This window comes from Cyphomyrmex costatus, unplaced genomic scaffold, assembly GCF_001594065.2.
Source record: "Cyphomyrmex costatus isolate MS0001 unplaced genomic scaffold, Ccosl1.0 scaffold323, whole genome shotgun sequence".
Taxonomy (NCBI): Eukaryota; Metazoa; Arthropoda; class Insecta; order Hymenoptera; family Formicidae; genus Cyphomyrmex; species Cyphomyrmex costatus.
In genome coordinates, this window is record NW_017277374.1 from 12,463 (window position 1) to 31,342 (window position 18,880).

The 18,880-nt window shown below is 29.0% G+C and overlaps 1 protein-coding gene across 1 annotated transcript; it reads right to left on the reverse strand.

Moving 5' to 3' along the window:
- Positions 1-597: 597 nt before the first annotated feature.
- On the reverse strand, positions 598-13,686 carry LOC108775820 (xanthine dehydrogenase/oxidase). The gene is made up of 16 exons (XM_018542265.1): positions 13,583-13,686; positions 13,172-13,303; positions 12,097-12,274; positions 11,703-11,907; positions 10,606-11,132; positions 10,200-10,497; positions 8,786-9,313; positions 7,131-7,305; positions 5,309-5,605; positions 3,928-4,366; positions 3,517-3,645; positions 3,276-3,406; positions 2,637-2,901; positions 1,745-1,841; positions 1,205-1,315; positions 598-674 (listed from the first exon to the last, which is right to left on the reverse strand). Exons 1-16 carry the CDS (start codon positions 13,684-13,686, stop codon positions 598-600), a joined length of 3,693 nt encoding a protein of 1,230 aa, XP_018397767.1.
- Positions 13,687-18,880: the final 5,194 nt, after the last annotated feature.

Sequence of the window (18,880 nt, forward strand, 5' to 3'; positions counted from 1 at the left end):
CATCAATATTTATTTTTATTGTATAAATATAAAATAATTATTAGTGGGATTGCAAATTTTTTCTGTATTTTCTGTCAGACTACTTGTAGATTGTAACATAGATTCCAATATAAAAAAGTACGGATTCTTAATTAAAGATAACAGAAAAAATAATTCACAATCGAATTCAAATTGAGTTTGGTTATTGTTGGAACAAAAATGCGAAAGAAGAACATTATATGCGTTTTGTATCAAGAGACATAACAAGAGACTAAAAAAGCTTAATTTAAAACTCATTGATCTAGCTCACTTGCATGCGTAATGTATATTATTTAAATATGTACGGTAGCGTATTGTTAAAAAAGCTTAATGGAGAAAATTTACTCAAAACTTGTAGAAATGAGAAGACACATCTTAGCAATTTTAAAACTTAATTTAATTATTATAATTCCATAATTAACCATAACAGTTTTACATAAATATAAAACATATAAATTCATAAATTTTATCCTTTGTTTTACAAAATATTTGAATAACTTTATTTAGATAGAAATGAACCAACTAACTAAAGATAAAACTTATTTTAAATGCAGGATTACATGAGAATGCTTTCTATTTCTATTTTTTTTCTATCAACATTTGGTCTCTGCTAGTCAAACTAGTTAGAAGTATATTTTCGGTTGTACACGGTCCATCTACAAACATTACAAATGATACATGAATATAAATCGAAATATTATGGTAGTGTTCTAAAAGAAAAAATGTATACACATGTATAATAATCTATAAAAACGATTTGTAAAGAAAATTATGAAAATTTAAATTAATTATGTAGAATAATGTATATTTAGTTATTTTAATATAAAATTAAAAATTTCGAGTTATATACATCGTAAATCGTAATAATGCGAACAAGATATTATTCATATAATATAGCATTCAAAAAACGGTCTAGAGAATAAGAGACTATAAAATTTGAAAACACATTTCTTTTTAAATTGCCCATTCGATTCATTTTAAACAAAAAAGAGCGAAAGAAAAGATTACATTAGAAAAATATTTAAAAAACGTTTTTTAAATACAAGCATGACATTTAAGTAGAATATAATGGCAATTCAATAATTAGTAGTTGGTTCAAGGAATGTAAAAATTAATACATATTATCAAGTTCGTCTTGTATGTTGAATGTCAACAAAATGAATATGTATCTCTGGTTAAAACTTACCCAGTTGAAACCATAGATCCACATTTTCTGAATCTCTTCTAGCAGAATCCAATGCTGAGCGGATCGCTATCGGAATTACAAAACTCATACAAAGCGGTGGTTCATTGATTGCTGCAAAGATGTTTTCAAAATTAGTATTACTAATTCCAGAACATTAAAGAATTAAGACCTTCTTTATTTTAATATTTTTTTATATTGTCTATTTTATTTAAATTAAATAAATTATTGAAGCGCACGCTTGTAAAATTGGTATTACATTTGTCGTACGACAAAGATTTTGGGTTTATTCATTGATCATGAGATAAATAAATGCGGAAACTTCTCTTGTTTGTAGCCAATCAATACGCTTGAAATACTTTATTTAAAATAACAAATAGAATATAGCCTAAATTAATTAAATTCATGTTCATTTAATGCTTTTTCTAAAAGAAAAGCTTTTTCTATAACAAAATTATCAACTTTATGCAAATACGTATAATATATTCAAGTTTTTATTTTTTATAGTGAAAAGTAATTTGAATGGAAGAATTTTGGTCTTACTTTGTGAACCGTAGACACCATCTTTATTGATAGTTTTTTGACGTAAGTATACGCGGAAATCTTCAGGAATATCTTTTGCTCCTGGTGGCATATAATTCTACAACATTACAGATAATTTAATTATGAATAACAGAAATGAAGAATGGTCTCAATTATTATTGTAAAATAAAACATTAATAAATATATATAAGACTACGAGTCAAAGCTATATGTTATTGTTAATTACTTATTTAAAATGCAGATAAACAACACACAAATGTTTTGACTCCTGGATTATTATCAATATGACGATAAACATGATCGGAAACACTACCGCGTCTCCTGATATTAAAATTTAATAATTATAAAATTACGATTTGTGTTGGACCGTCGATTTGAAAAACAATTGATTTCTTTTTTAATAATAATAATTATTATTATTCTGATTTAGTTCCATAACCTTTTGTATTGCAAAAATATAGTTTTGTAAAAATAGTTGTCTAGATACAGCGTATTAGTCAGGATTCGTATTAGCTTTTTAGAAATGTAATCTTAACTTAATATTGGTTTAATTACTACACATTTAAATATTTTCACAAGAAAAAATATCACAGGCCCACAAAAAAAAAGTTTTTTTGTGGGCCTGTGTATTTTGAATTATATTAGGATAATAATTACAAAGTATTTAACTTTAATATTGTCGCATTGATAATGACCAGATATGGATCGAAACATTTGTGTTGTTTATCTGAATTTTAACTAAATAATTAACAATAACATCTAACGTTGGCTCATAGCCTATCCACATATTCATTACTGTTTTATTTTAACTCTATATACTTTGGACCATCTCGGTAAAGAGAAGTAGTCTTGACGTATTATGAGAATCGAAATTTGACAAAAGTTAATTTACCCATGATCTGTTATTTATTAATAATCCTGTTTCAGTATCATACACCAGATTCTCCGAAGTCCAGTATCCCATTCCCATCACGAAAGCCCCTTGCACCTGACCGACATCGATTTCTGGATTCAAGCTTTGACCAGCATCGACCATCAAATCAACTCTCCTAATAATATGCTGACCGGTCAGCACATCGATTTCTATTTCGGCAATGGTAACACCGTAAACAGGGTAAGGCTTCAACGTATCTTCCATTGACCCGCTGAGGGTCAAGCTGCCAAGGTAAATGGAATGTATTATATAATAATTAGTTATGCGTATAGCATTTTAAGAAATGTTATCTCACTCTAAAAATACACAGAGTTTAAATCTATTTATCTATTTAAATAATTCTGAAAATACATGATAACTACGCTGCATATCATAATGATAACAAAAAGGGCTAATAAATCGCACTTTTTTACAGCTTATTGTAGCTTGTTTCATGCTAAAGATAAGGAGTGTTTTTTCTTGACGGATGTAAAATGTTTCTGAAAATTTGTTAAAGTGCTTTACAACTTTGTGTGATAGAATGTGTCAATTTAAGAAACTGTGTGACATATAGTATAGTATATGATCGATGTATCAAATACGATTTATTTAGTTCACCTATAACGTGTGTATAAATCAATGCCTTCTTGAAACGCTTTAAAGATGACATCCTGCCACTTCGGATTTTCCATTTTTTTTTTAATTGGCTCGAGTCTCTTTAAAATTTGTGTGCAAACTTGAATCGTTGCCTGAAAAAAATGGTGCAATAATCGGTACCATCATCAAATTCTTTGTTATACATGTATATGTAATGTATGACATCGCGTTTTCTACAGTGAAGGAGACATTGATTTCTTACGTATCCACAGGTATCTATAGTAACGTTGTGTCCTGTTTCTGACATGTTTGGTGCCGCTGAATTGTTGCTTTGTTTAACGGAAATTAATTCGATATCAATTCCTAGTGTATGAGCTGCTATTTGTGCGATCTAGTATACAGAAATAATTTTTATATTGGCAGATATTTGAAACATTTTACATATTAAATTTAATCTTTTGCTATTTAAAATACAGGAAATATGTGTATCTAGAAATAGAAGTGATTAAAATCATAGAAATCTCTCATATCACAATTTTTTATTTTAATTTTTTTAAATAGAAAACTTGAAAGTGAAGGATTTTTTAATACAATTTTCCATTATTTTCCATTATTGATAATTGAATGAAAAGCATGACACAACTCATTTGAATAATTCACTGCATTTTCATACCTTCGTATTTATGCCTTGATTAATTTCAATTCCGCTAAGTGTCACGCATACCGAACCGTCGCGAGCGCAGACCGATAATATTGTATTGAATTGTCCTACATATGTTGTCCAATACTTCATCGGTACCATTGCAATTCCCTTTTTTTTCCAGCGATTGTCTCTGTTGTACTCCCAAATAGAGATCTGTCTCTTTATGTAGTAGGTCATATTCAACATCTTTTGTATTATATTATCTAATACGGATTTATCATTATCATTCATATTCGCTAATCTGACTGCAATCGGATCCTTATTCGCCACTATCGCAATGTGCTCCATCATATTCTCAATCATGGCTAATCCTTCCGTAAATCCTGATGCTCGACAAAACGTGTTTGATGGTGTACCGGTTATGACTTCATATCCTCTAATATTCCAATTATCAATTAAGTAGCAGCTACTATAATGACAAAACATTGTTTATGTTTTTTAATTAAAGAAGTAAAATCAATCGCAATAAATTGTTTTCAAATTTGATTTAAATAATTATTGAAATCTTCTTTGTCGAAATAAACTAAAATAATTTTTTTATTCACATTATTAATGTGACATGTTTTCGTTATGTTTAAATATTTTTCTAAATCTTGTTCAATATAAAATAAAAATAGTTTAATACAATATACGATATTTCTGTTTAAAATTTTGCCTCTCGGTTTTTACAATATTGTGTACATAAAATCTAATAGACAAATTGTAATAATTAGAAATGCGTTTTGGTATAATACATTACTGTGTCATAAAAATTATCTAAGGGGGGAACCTGACTTAAAAATTCAAAATTTTTGAATTTTGAAATAAATCGGTAATAAAACTTATGAAAATATAGTTTCTGAAGTAACAAATCAAAATTCAAAGTATTTCGATAAATCGATGAGTTTCTAAAAACGTTTTTAGAAAAATGTAACTAAACTAAATTGTTTTTTCATAAAGAAGTCGAAAATTTCTCGTAAAAATTGTATTTTTTCTTTAAACTTATACAATTTCCGTAATTCTGTCTTGGTCTTTTTAGTTTTTTAGGATAAAATTTCTTGAAGATTAATAAAAAATTTTGATTTTTTATTTCAGATAGGAATTAGATCCAATAGCCGTTACATAAAATAACAACTCCAGCTGCGCAGAGATATGAACATATTAAAATATAACAATATAAAATGACGTCCTTTTTAAATAAAGAATATATTTTTGTATTGTCTATAGATGTCACAAAACAACTCTAAAATTTAGTATTGATATTGTTTAATAGTTACTGAGAAAAAATTCGCGAAAGTCGTTGTCTTTTCGGCGTCTTATATCAGGTTGTCCCCTTAAATTTTTGTTTACTCTACATGTTATATTTCAATACTTTTGTAAGTAGTGAGCTATTATGCCAGAATGTGGTTCGTTAGGACTAGAACCACACTCGCTCCAGTGTTGCGAGTCGAGAGACTGTATAACTCCGTCATCGTTTACTTTAATCTCATATTCTTGACGCATAGGACATCTCTTGCCAATCGATAGCATATTGCTCTCCATCGTCATAATGAATCGTGCTGGACGATCCAGTAGATAACATGCCAATGCGCAAGCGCATGAAATTTGCGCGTTGCGTGAGATTTTCGATCCGTAAGAACCACCAAGTCGTCTTACATACACATTGATTCTAGAAAAATTAAATTCGCACACGTTATTGCTGCTAACTTTATTCTATTCAAACATAATCTTTTTACGGGCTTTCCAAATTAATATGCATAAAATCCAATAATTAAAGGCGAGTGAGAGAGCAGAGTTGTGTTGGTACGTATAGTAGTGTGTGTGTGTGTGTGTGTGTTGTGTGAAGGAGGTCCTAAAGTAGGAAGTTTATTTGTTGTTAATTAACTTAAGCTAGAATTACACAGCTCGTGGCTCGTCATGGCTCGCCATGGCTCGGCAGAGCTCTACGCGTTCTGAGACCGGGACGACTTGCTATCGCGATCCATCGTTTTCGGAAATTAGCAGTAAGTTTCACGAGTCAAAGGTTTTTATAAGCCGACAGGAACGTTGCGCTGTTGAACTCATCAACGGTCGCATTCTGCAGAATGCTTAATTTTGCAAATGTAACGATTTCTTTTTGTTAACATAGAATTATTTCTCTAGATCTAAAATAGTAGTTTAATCAGTGCTAAAGATACTTTGAGCAATTGCAAAACATATATTCTGTTAAACGCAGTTCTTGCAAAGAGTAATATAAGTAAATTAAAGTGCATTATACGTTTTGATTTACGCATAAAACGCATGATGCATCATTTGTCCTAGTTATTTATCGAATAATAAGGAAGAATAAAAGAATACATCATACTCTTTATGCATCTCGAATCACACCTTGTACTATTTTTGCATTTTTAAATAGAAAACGAACAAACAAAGATAGCTAGTCTGTGCAGCTATATACATTATTTTACGTTTTTTACAACACTACTGTCGCACGGCGTGACAGTTTATTCTTTTCTTCATGCAGCCAAGGCATAAGCAGACGCGAGGTCTAGCGAATCTCTTTGACTCGTGACCGATAAGTTACCGATAATTTTCGGCGAGTCAACGAGCCACAGATCATGGATCGCGAACTATGGATTCCACAGCGTGCCGCGTGATCCTCAATATTGACTTTTTTAATATCAATTTTAAGAATGATCCTATGACAAACCTAGGCGAGCCAAAACGGATTACGAGCCATGCAAGATCACGGACCGTGTAACCATAGTTTTAAGAGAACATTGCAAAATTGCATCGAGGCTGCAGTACATCAAATATCAACAGATTAGTTTTTGTCTGTAACACGAGTTGTTTGTACTAAATGCAATGCTTGTATTACTGTAAGAGATCCACAAATTGAACAATATTAAACGAATAAATGAATATAATGTAAATCGCAAAAAAAAAAATAATTTTTCCTTTTTTGCGATCTTCTCCAAAACAAAACAAAAATTAGCATATCTCTATAGAAGATATTTTTTTCTTAGTTTATCGATCCTCAACACGCTACCAAAGATTGGTTATTTAAATTCCAAACACCTTATATAATATCATTCTTGGAATTTTACATAATTTGTAGTATAAATTATAATAAAACAATTGATATAATTATTTTAACGATGTAACTAATTCGACATTTATGGTAGTACACAAGGTTGACATGATTAGTGAGTTACCTGTTATGTTTAACATTAAGGCAAGTCGCGATCGATACTTGAATAAGATCCATCCATTGTGACGATGGATACACGTCAATACCGTCTTCCGTAGGAACGCATACGCAGGATTGAGTCTCCATGGAGTAGTGATATTGACCACCAGATCGAAAGGCTCCCTTTATTTCATGAACACCTTTTTCTGTAAAACAATAACAAATATTTCTCTTTTTTCATATATTATCTTTATTTTTAAGATAACCGTTCACTTTGGCGAAGTTTTATCTCTGTTGATGTCGCGAGGGCACCTTCCCAACCGCCCTTGACAAGTTTTTAAATGTAGCTCCTTATTACGAGAAGTCAAAAAAGTATGTGGACTGCAATTATAAGACACGTTTTGTTCTTTATGGAGAGATAGGCTGAGAGGAAAACCTTTTCCCATTGCAGAATATATATAGTACATTATACAGTGCGTAATAAATGTCCTGGAACAGCTGATTATCTCAGAAAGTTTTTATTAGTTTATTGGAAAAATAGTTTAAACCAAAGTTATATATATAGTTTAAAAAAATCTATTTATTTATGTTATCAATTTAACCGTGGGTGGCGTTTTCTATGTCAGATGAAGACCGATGATTTTCGATTCTTTATAGAAGTTGAAAGAATTCAAATGGAATGATATTCGTCTCGACATGTATCACTTAATATTAAATTCAAAATTTAAAATATTGTATAATAAAAGTTTGTTCTCAAATTTATGAACTAACATAACCGGAATATGTATAGAAATTTTAAATGAAATAAGTTCTCTATCGTGTTCTTCATAAATATGTTCTGAAGTATATGTTTAAATATATAACAACATCTCAAACATGAAATATAAAGTTTTAAAATATTCTACATGCTTATTTTAATAGATTTTATGAATTATGAGGTTCTATTAAACCTATTATTTTTAACTTTATGTAGAAAAGAATCTAGTTTAAATGTTTTTTACTCTGATGATGACCCGATGAGAGTAGAAAAGTTATGTTTGTAATTTTTGTAAATTATATTTTGTTTATATTAAATAGCACATCCTAGCCCAGACTTGTAGCCTATCTAATTTCTATTGTTTTTAATTATTGAGTCTCATTATTATTAATAATTGTAAGAATTAAAATTAATTAAAAAATTGTATATAAATTTAAGAATTGTTATGTCACTCTAAAAGAGATCATGAAAAGAGCTTAATAAGTATACGGTCGGTCACATAGTGTTGCTTTTTTTCTAATAGCTGATCTTTTGATTTGTTGATGAGTTCAGTTTTGTGCTCTATCTGAGTTGGAACTGTGTATTGTAAAAAGGAATATTTACTTTTTATCTTATCTTTTTATCTTCAGTGTTTTATGATTAATTAATTTTAACAGGTAACGACTAAAATTTCTGAAAATCATTCAGTAGATTGTTTTGGACAATAAATGCCAAGGCCAAATCATTAGAGATAACTTGCCTAAACTGAGTAATTACCACTTCCAATAGTTGCTATCAGTACTTGCATGTACTATTTCACATGATTGCAAATGTACAGCCTATTTTATTCTTTTTTCAAAACATAAAGATACATTTACTGCTATTTTTTAAAGATAATTATAACAAAAGAAAACAATTTAATTAAATAAATGTCGTTCTTTCACAGTTTTTACCTTTCCTCTTTGCTGGAATGTTGACACATTGCCTGATTCTAGTTTTATCATTTGCATTAATAGCATCCTCAATACTTAATACCGGCTTTGTTTTCGAAGATTCTTTATATTTAATTTGAACCAATTTTGCAGCTTCAATCGCTAAATTATGCGTCTCCGCGACAATTACACCGACAGGTTGGCCGGCATACGAAACATCCTTGTCAGCGAACAGTAACTCGTCCTCTGGCAATGACATCATCCCGTTAACAGCCGAAATACACAGATTTTCTCCTGGTATGTCATCGACTTTGAAAAAATCCACTACACCCTTCATGTGAAGAGCCTGTTTAGCATCTATCCCACTGATGTAACCTTTAGCGATATTTGTGACGACAAAAGCACAAAACACTTCTCCAGGAAATGTTGGCAGATCATCACAATATTGGGCTTCGCCTGATGTCAGTGCAATAGATTCTAATTTTGGCATAGGTTTAGTCACTGGCCATATGTCTACATTCGTTTCGTAGAATTTTTGACCTAGGAAGATTATATTTCTTCGTATAATCAATTTTGCATAATTAGAATACATTAAAACTTATGTATACATAAATTAATTTATTCATGCAATATATAGAGAGGAGAATTTTTAGTTGAGCTCGAAACTTTTGTTTACTTTATTAAAGCAATTTCTCAGAAAACAATAAGTATGTAAAATTGGACATATAATGTTTTTTTGCAACTTAAACATGTCTTAAAGTCATTTTATGTGACAATTTTGTACTATATTTTGTACGGGATCATTCTTAATAAAACTGTTCCGTTTAATCCAAAAAATTTAGTTTGAATGCAATCAATCATTTTCTTAATTTAATTAACATTTGATAAAATTTGTTTGGACTGTCCCAGTGACAATACTTATTAAAATTAAAAAAATATTTTTTCTAAAATATTTATTAAAATCATCAAGATCATTAAAAAATATTTTTAATAAAAATGGAAAAGCATAGCTTGTTGCTCCAGGAATAAATTAAGATATCTGTACGTAAAAATGTTTATGTGTATCTCCATGTGTGTTTGTTTAATAAATATTATAATATATACATATATATTTAATATTTTTGTAATAAAATAAATTGTAATTCCCAAATATTGGAATGTTTAGCAATGTTAATTACAAATCTATCCAATCTGCATTTGAATTTGCTTCTTTATATAGTACTTGATCTCCATACTATTGAAATCTTAAATCTCGAATTGAAATGTTTGCAGTTAACGTCTTTTATGTATGTACATTTCAATTATATAAATCATCGTCTTATAAGAATTATATTTATATTACGTGCATGAATTGCGAAAGTTTATATAAATTCTTATAATGGACATATATCTTTAAAAATATTTATGATATTTTATATGTACATACCTGTAGATAGATCACGTTCTAATAAGGTGCCTCCACTGAGATAAAAAGGAGGTATTTTCTCTGGTTTGATGCTTAATATACACCTATAAAATAATCCTTCGGCTAGTGTCTTGCGAAATTTTGGTGAGTAATCCGGTAAAACATGATCAGGTTGCAGCTCGGCATGCAAGACATCCAAGGCTTGCTTCAGCAGGGAACATGAAAAAATAATCTTATCCACCAACAATTTTTCTGTGTTAATTGCGTGCGTAAAATCTTTATTGATGCCACCGAAAATAATGTTAGGCTGCTCCAACACCTTTTTGAAAAATATTATAAATGCAAACAAATAATATTTGAAGAAAATTACAATATGAATAAGTAGTTAATGATAACATAATATAAAAATTTGTAAAGATTCTGTTACTTTGTCGTCGGCATCGAGTTTGAACAGGAAGCCAGCGTTGACGTGAGTGCGAGCATTTTGGGCTCTAGGCATGACTTTATAAAATCTGTATATATACTGGTCAGTAAGCTGTGGTAATACAACGCTGTAAATTACTTTATGGTGCATGTCAAGATTCAAAAATTCAGGCAGATATACTCTTAGCTTCTGAGAGGGACTTTTCATGATATATAATTCAGTACAGACAGTCTGTAATATCAAAAAGAAATCGGATGGGAACTCTCTGTGCTCGTATTTTAACATTATATTCCCTGCTATGGTGCCAATATTTCGTACGGGAACATTTGCTATCATCTCCATATGCTCGGCCAATTGTTCCAGATATTTAAATCCGGTTTCTGTTGAATATTTTTGGAATGCCTGTAGTGCCGTGGTAAGAGTTACATTTCCTCCTAGTACCAAAGTCGAATCAGTTTTTGTAATGTTATTCATTTTTGGAATGTTGTTTATATCAATGTATATATCTTTCTTGGTTGAACGATAAACACCTGCAAAATTTAATTTCAAAATCATATACGCGCATACGTGAAGTTTTACTTTTCAAATTTAGTTGAATGTAAGTATTAATATATAAATGTTGAATTTAACATTGTAGGATACTTTAGAATAATATAAATTTTTGTATTTTTAAAGGCTTGGTAAATTTCTATGTCGTGACAGATTATTAATGCGAATAATTATCAAAATTATATTTAAACACATTACACTTAATTGTTGAAATATAAGAGTAATGATATAATAGAATCTAAATGTGGATTCTTTAATTCAAAAGATTTTGTGAGTTAAATATGATTATTTTTATCATATCAGGCAATTTGCTTCTTTACAAAACAATATTGTTTTTATGAGAAAATAATATTGCACCATTAGTACATCACAGATAAGAAAACTATCCGTAACTAAAACATGTATCTGAGACATCTTTTGTTTACTTTATTATAAATTACAATGTTGATTACAATCAACTTATTTTAATGGGGGACACAATTTTTTATTATTCAAATGAACGGGAATATATATTAAATTTGTATCTGAATTGTTTAACATAGAAAAATTACCATTAGCAGTGTTCCCTCCATTTAACATATACGTGGCATTTGCATTGTTTGTAAATATCGAAAAAAGATCCTCAATCGTATAAACTTTGTAGAAGATTGCATCCTCTAACTTTATTCTCAACATTGTGTTTACATGTTGCTTATCGTAGAGTATAGGTACATATGGCATTTCGGATATCGGGCAAGGTTTAATATCGTATAGTTCCTACAAAGAGTATTTTGCCATATTTGAAACAGAATGAAAACGATTTAAAAAGAGTTATTAATATAAAAATATTTAAACAGTTCTTATTTTTCTAATAACAAAATCAAAATACTCAGAACAAAATATAATTAAAAACAAAATATCAAAATGAAGATTGATTTTTTGAAATAAAGAAGAAATTTTATACACCTCAATGTCTTGAATGTCTTTCATCATTGATGGAGATGCATCTGTGACAAATACCCTGAATGCATCAATAATTGCACGATAACCGGTGCATCGACAAATGTTGCCACCAAATGAATTTTCGATTTGCTCTGCAGATAAACTTTCCTCAAACCCAAGACTATGATTTACAAACAACAAACTCATTAACAAAGAGTTCTTGCTTTTTAATAAACGGTTGAATCATAAAATCCCCATTAGTATACATTTGTACTTAAGGAGTTAAACCACTTTGAAATTTTGAAAAAAAAATTTTTTGCTTGAATGACAGTTTATACATGTGAAAATATAACCCCACTATTTAGAGAATGATGAATTTGACGTATTTACAACAGTGATACAGTTGATTCTTTGAAGTGCGTCCTCACATTATCGGCGCACATCGGAAAACTTTAAACGCGTTTTTTTCAAAATGACATTTTTCAAATCGGTATACATTGTAACTTTATATTTATTCAACTTGAATTTTGCAGAAAGTCTTCGTAGCGACTTTGTGTGATTAGTTAAAAACTATTATTGTTGTTAACATTTCGTTCATAATTTTTTAAAAAAAAGTGACACTTTTCTTTTAATGTTCACCATTTTTATATTATACAAAAGCGTATTTCTGAAAATCCCTACGTACTTCTTTAGTAAATGTCATGTAGTGAAAATAAAAATTCTTGATTTTTACTTGATCACTTTCACAAAACAAATTTTCAAAAATAGTTTATTTTTTCATTGTCTAACCCCTTTCATGATCTAACCTCATGGTGTAGCCCCTTAATTGGAATTATTTTTACTTGAACTATACATAGTAGTACAATTTTTAATTTGTTTGTATATTATCAGACAGTTATAATTAATGGAATTCAATTATTAATATATTTTTATGTATATTAAATTTTCGTAATAGTACTTTTTTGCATGAGACATTTGTTTTAACGCTAAATAATTGAGGAAAACTTTTATCACAAAGGAAGGAGAGTAATTTGTCAAAAATTCAACATCTTTTTTTAACAATATCCATAAATTAATTATTAAATTTTAGTAACCGTACCTATACATATTCATTACCATGCCAGGTGAGCAATATCCACATTGCGAGCCATTTTTGTAAGCAAGAATAGCTTGAATCTTATGATAACCATCTCTTTTGTTACCTATACCTTCAATCGTGTAAATATTCCATCTGCGACATTATATGGTACGAAATATTAATTAACATTTATATGTTCTCAGTATCTGAGGATTTAAAGAATTGGGTAAGAAACAAAATAAATAAAAATGAAAAAAGGAAAGATTTTAACGTTTCAAATAATTATTTGCGTGTGTGTGTTTGTCAAAGAAGGAATTTCCGCTATCGCGCATAGTGTCATTCCACAAATAAGTAATAATCAGAGAAATCACTTTTTTTTAAATAATCAATTTTTTTTTAATACACATCACACTTTTTAAAACATATACATACCCATTGCAGATCCGTACCGGTACAAGACATGAATTCACAGCTATCGTTTTGTCCTTGAATATTACACATACAATGCAGGCACCGCAACCACCCTCGTGACACATCGCCTTCGTGCCTCGAAAACCAGCATATTCGCGAATATAGAGAAGGAGGGACGTTCTAACAGGAACACTACCACCGGATACTAGAAGCAATTTTGTAATTATATAATCAATGTGTCATACTATTTAGCATACATATTTATCGTCTAATTATATGAAACTCATTTAATTAAACGTCTAATTTTATACTTTCTGTATAATTCTTCGTATAGGTATGACAAATTCTTGAACTTAATGAGATGGATTTTGTCACTATGTAGTAAATAAATGTTATAGCTTCTGATTAGATTTTTACAGGGTTGGCAACGTTACCTCATATAAATAACTATTTACCGTTACCGTTCTTTTTCCTGAAAAGTATTTCGTTACCGCTACTCGTTAATGATTTTCAAAAGTAACCCGTTACCGTTCCTACTAAAAAATATAACGAGTCGTTATTTTTTTCGTTACTTTTTTTATACTTATACAATATTATATGCAGATTTTTGCAGTAAATATAAAAAAATATAAGAGCTAGAGTTATATCTTCTAGTAGAAGAATAAAGGTCAAAAACTGAAATGTATGTATATATATAAATTCTCAAATAAATTATTTACAAAATCATTACTCACAAATTAAATAATGCAGAATATTGCGTCTTGCAAAGTTGTATCAACTGTCATTACATGATACGAAATATGTACTCGTATCGCAAAGTATAAACACATGCAAGCAGCAGAAAGCTACAATAAAGCAAAGAACCTAACTTACATAAAGTAACGTTAAAAGTAACTAGTAAAATTGTTACCATTACCTCAAAAATGTAATTGCGTTACCAAAAACATTACTTAGAAGAAAATATAACGCCGTTACCCATTCGTTACCGAAAAAAGTAACTTGTAACGGTAACGATGTTAGAAATAACACGTTACTTGCCAACCCCGGATTTTTATAATATATTTTAGATTCCATTGTGTTCTATTTTATATTACTTAGCACTTTAATAATATAATCGAAAATTCTCATTTCTTTAATATCACATTTAATGCAACGAATACATACCCGTATATTGTTTTCCGTTAATTGTAAATTGAATAATGTTGTTGCTGGAACTAAACATATATCAGATTAGATCACATTTTAATGTTATCTTTAGTGAAGAAGGTATTGCTGATATTTTGTGGGAATTGTGTTCTAAATTATTTACATTGAATCGTTAAAATATAAATAAATAAAGAATATTTTAAAACATCCGTATTAAAATAATAAATATTGAATCTTTTAGAATTAAAATATTTGTATCAAATTCATTTAACAATGTAAAAAGGCCTAAATATTTGAAAAGAGATTAAAATGTTAAAAATAGAAAAACGAGCCGAGAGCAAAGTCATGATGGTGAATTGTTTAACAGCAAATAAAGTTTATTATAACATACCTTTTGATTACCGATATCTCAATCAGGTCATTCTCAATATTAACGCGTTCATAATTTTCAATATAATTATTTTTATTAATAACAAAAATTTATTTTAACTATTTATAACGCATAGTTTTAATGTCCCATAAATTTTTTCAAAAACTTACACTTTTGCCGTTTCCATTTTTACTCGTTGTTCGTGTCAGATTATGACTAACTTTTCCTTGTCTAAAGATACGGCGAATTTATAGGAACACTCTCTGTAAGACACTGTAGAGTTCAGCAGAGTTTTGATTGTTACATATTACAATTTTTTATTAGCTGTTATTAATTATCCAGCAGTGCTAGACTGTACGTAGAAATATCGTTATGAAGTGTATGTTTGTGCGAATTTTGTTTCACAACATTGCTTTAAAAGATTGTAAGCCGTAAACCATAAGCGGTTATGTGACATTAATTTCTGTCTTTAAATTATTTTTTGCGAATTATTTAGATTTTAATCGTTACAATTAATCGAATTTGATAAACTCAATTTTTACGACTTAATAGCTTAAGTTCTCTGTCCGATATCGTCATTTACAACTTACGGCATCTTAAAGCATTTAAGATTGCGAATCTAGATTTGTGTTTTTTATACGATTACAAATCATACTGTTTAAAAATATACTCCCTTTTATGAGAACACAAGCATACGTATATTAATATAAAATGATGGAAATTTTCACACCTTTTATTAAAGCAAATTTTCAATAAAAGTTTATTTTACACAAAATCGATCAATAAATGGAGCACATTTTTAATTTAAATTCTTTATTTATTATTTGTATTACATATTATGTTTATATGTATTATTTATATTTTTTTAATATAAAGTTTCATATTGTCTTGATTGGACATAACGTTAGAAATGAACGTAAAAATAATTTAAAATATTCATATAAATATTTTATTTTATTTAGTACTAAAGACCGTTAATGTCAGAACATAACTAATACAAATACGATGCCAATAACAATCTAGCTCGAATCTTTTAATCGCTTACATATAAACTATCGCGATACTATCACGAGTTAAATTAAGTTAATAATTAACTAATATACGTAGTCCCACCAAATTGCGCGCCGAACAATCATCGGTCTTGAAACGCAACTCTAGTAATCTGAAAATACTAAATATGGAAAATTATTCTTATTGCAAAAAATTTATCTCGGCCGCTAGTCGAACTCTGATACCTTGCTTTACTCGCAAATGTCCTAGCCAATTAGACTACCGAAGCCTTAGTAACATTCCTCGCAATAACAGGTATATGTGTGAAATGATAAACACTTTCTTTCAGGCGCGTAAATAAACAATATTCAATACTAAAGACCGTTAATGTAAGAACTTAACTAATACAAATACGAAGCCTATAACAGTCTAGCTTGCATCTTTTAATTGCTTACATATAAACTACAGCGGTTGTATCACAAATTAAATTAAATTAATAATTAATTAATATACGTAGTCCCCTCTCAAATTGCGCGTCGAACAATCGTCTTGAATCGCAACTCTAATAATCTGAAAATATTACTAAATCTGGAAAATTATACTTATTGTGAAAAATTTTATTTTACAACAAATTAATACGAATACAAAGCCTATAACAGTCTATTTTGGATTTTTAGTTGCTTATATATAATTTTCCGTGAATTTATATACTAATATGTGTAATCTTTGAGTGCCGAACGATTGTCGGTTTTGACTTTTGAAACACCAGATTACTGGCCGTATCGACCTCCTATTATATTGTTTGGAGGCAGGTGCCATTAACCAAAGAAGAAAAGAAGAAGGTTTTGAAACGCAACTCTAATAAACTACCGCTGTACTATCACGAATTAAATTGATTAACAATTTAATAATTAGTTGATGCTCTTTTGGCATTTTATATCGATGTTAAACTATATTAAAATCTGAAAATAATTATTTTTCTAATTGCGAAAAATATTACCTCGGCTAGGAGAGAAGTTGAACCTGGATCGCTTGTTTTACACGCAAGTGCCAATTAGACTACCGAGGCCTTAGCAAAATTCCTCGCAATAATTGGTATATATGAAATGACGAACGTTTTTATTTTACCTTCTTTTCGAGTTACAAACGTTTGGTACGTGATTCACTATAATTCTCTTGTTACAATTTCAGCAATCATCATTACACATCCTCACGTTCACGCATCTCATTACTGACTGTCAGTATATAAACACATCTTTCCTGACATAACGAACACGCAGTTCTGTCACAATAATACACGGAGACGTTTTTATTTAGTTAACAATGTCAAATACGACACATGGATTTGTTGTGCCTTGAATTTTTTCAGACTGTACATCTATATATATTATAAAACATACAATTATTATATACTTTGTATATATATATTTATATACTGAAGATTTGTTCATGTACTTCAAGCATACAGCAAATAAAAATGACTATTAAATTGTAGAATTTATTTTAAATATCAGTTTAGTGCAGCATATGTTATTCTTATTTCTGCTTTTAAAACAACATGTCATATTTGCTGATTTACTTGGCTATTCACGTTTTACGTGATACATATTCATAAAACAAACATCAGAAATTATATGTGAATGATTATTGTAAATTGTAAAATATTATCTTATTATATATTAATATTTTATATTTTAATTGAAGAATTAAAGAACTCTTTTTATAAACAATAACTAATACGTTGAAAATGGCGAATAAGAGTCAATCTAAATCTGATAATATATTCTAATATTCTATATTGCGAAGAATATCACGTAATGTTTGGCGTTTCGTCCCGGCTTCCACTACTGGACTCATCAGTAAGGTATTGTAGTGGAAGCCTACCTTAGACGCCGGTGTAAGTTATTAAATCGAGATTCTATATAAAGAGATATACGCGTGTCTCAGCACTTGCGAGAATTTGCGAATATCGATAGACCTCTGATGGCGGGTCGACGTAGTAATATTCTTCGCAATATTTATCCAAAGTGAGAAATAACGAAAAAAAAATTTTATTATAATAATATTATTATAATAATATTTTATAAATATGCGTATTCCAACTTAGAATACTCTTACGGAATGATGCTTGAAATGTCATTTCTTATGACACCCGGTCGAGATAATGTTCTTCATAACAAATTTATTTACAGATATTTAATTTTTTTTTTAATTTTCTTAAAATGATGCACATTGTGCACGAAATTATTAAATATATGTACCTAGCAAAGCTCATACGTTAATTAATAATGTAAATAATGTAGTCAAACTCATTAAGATGTTTGCATATACATACATATAATAGATATAGTAAGAATGATTTTTTTATATATTTACACGGAAAGAAATATTGTACAAATTTTTTTTTTTCAATTTTATTGTAGTATTATATTATTTTTTAAATTTTATATTATATTTTTACCGTATATATAAACAATATATTAGCATTATACGTGTATGTTACATTACAATGATATTATTTGAATATTCTAATGTTGCAATTAATTGAATAACTCATTAACCCTACAGCTATTATTTGAGTTATGCAGTATTACTGTTATTAAATTTTGCTGACAAGAAAGCAGGCCACTCTTAATTAATTAACACAAAATTTTCTTACATAGTTCACACTTCTAATGACAAAATATTTATAATTTTTATATACACAATTATTATAGCTATTAAATTAAAAGCAAAAAAGAAAGCACATTATTATATAGATACTACCATGAAGATAAGTATTACGGTAAACTCTATTTGCAAATATATATTTT

What these genes read in the sequence shown, in the direction of transcription:
- LOC108775820 (XM_018542265.1), bottom strand. Translation starts at nt 13,686, where the DNA reads ATGTGTCACGAGGGTGGTTGCGGTGCCTGCATTGTATGTGTAATATTC. An exon ending in GATTTATACACACGTTATAG is followed by an intron (nt 2,902 to 3,275) that starts GTGAACTAAATA and finishes TTACCTTGGCAG; the next exon opens with CTTGACCCTCAGCGGGTCAA. An exon ending in TAATAAATAACAGATCATGG is followed by an intron (nt 1,842 to 2,636) that starts GTAAATTAACTT and finishes GTAATGTTGTAG; the next exon opens with AATTATATGCCACCAGGAGC.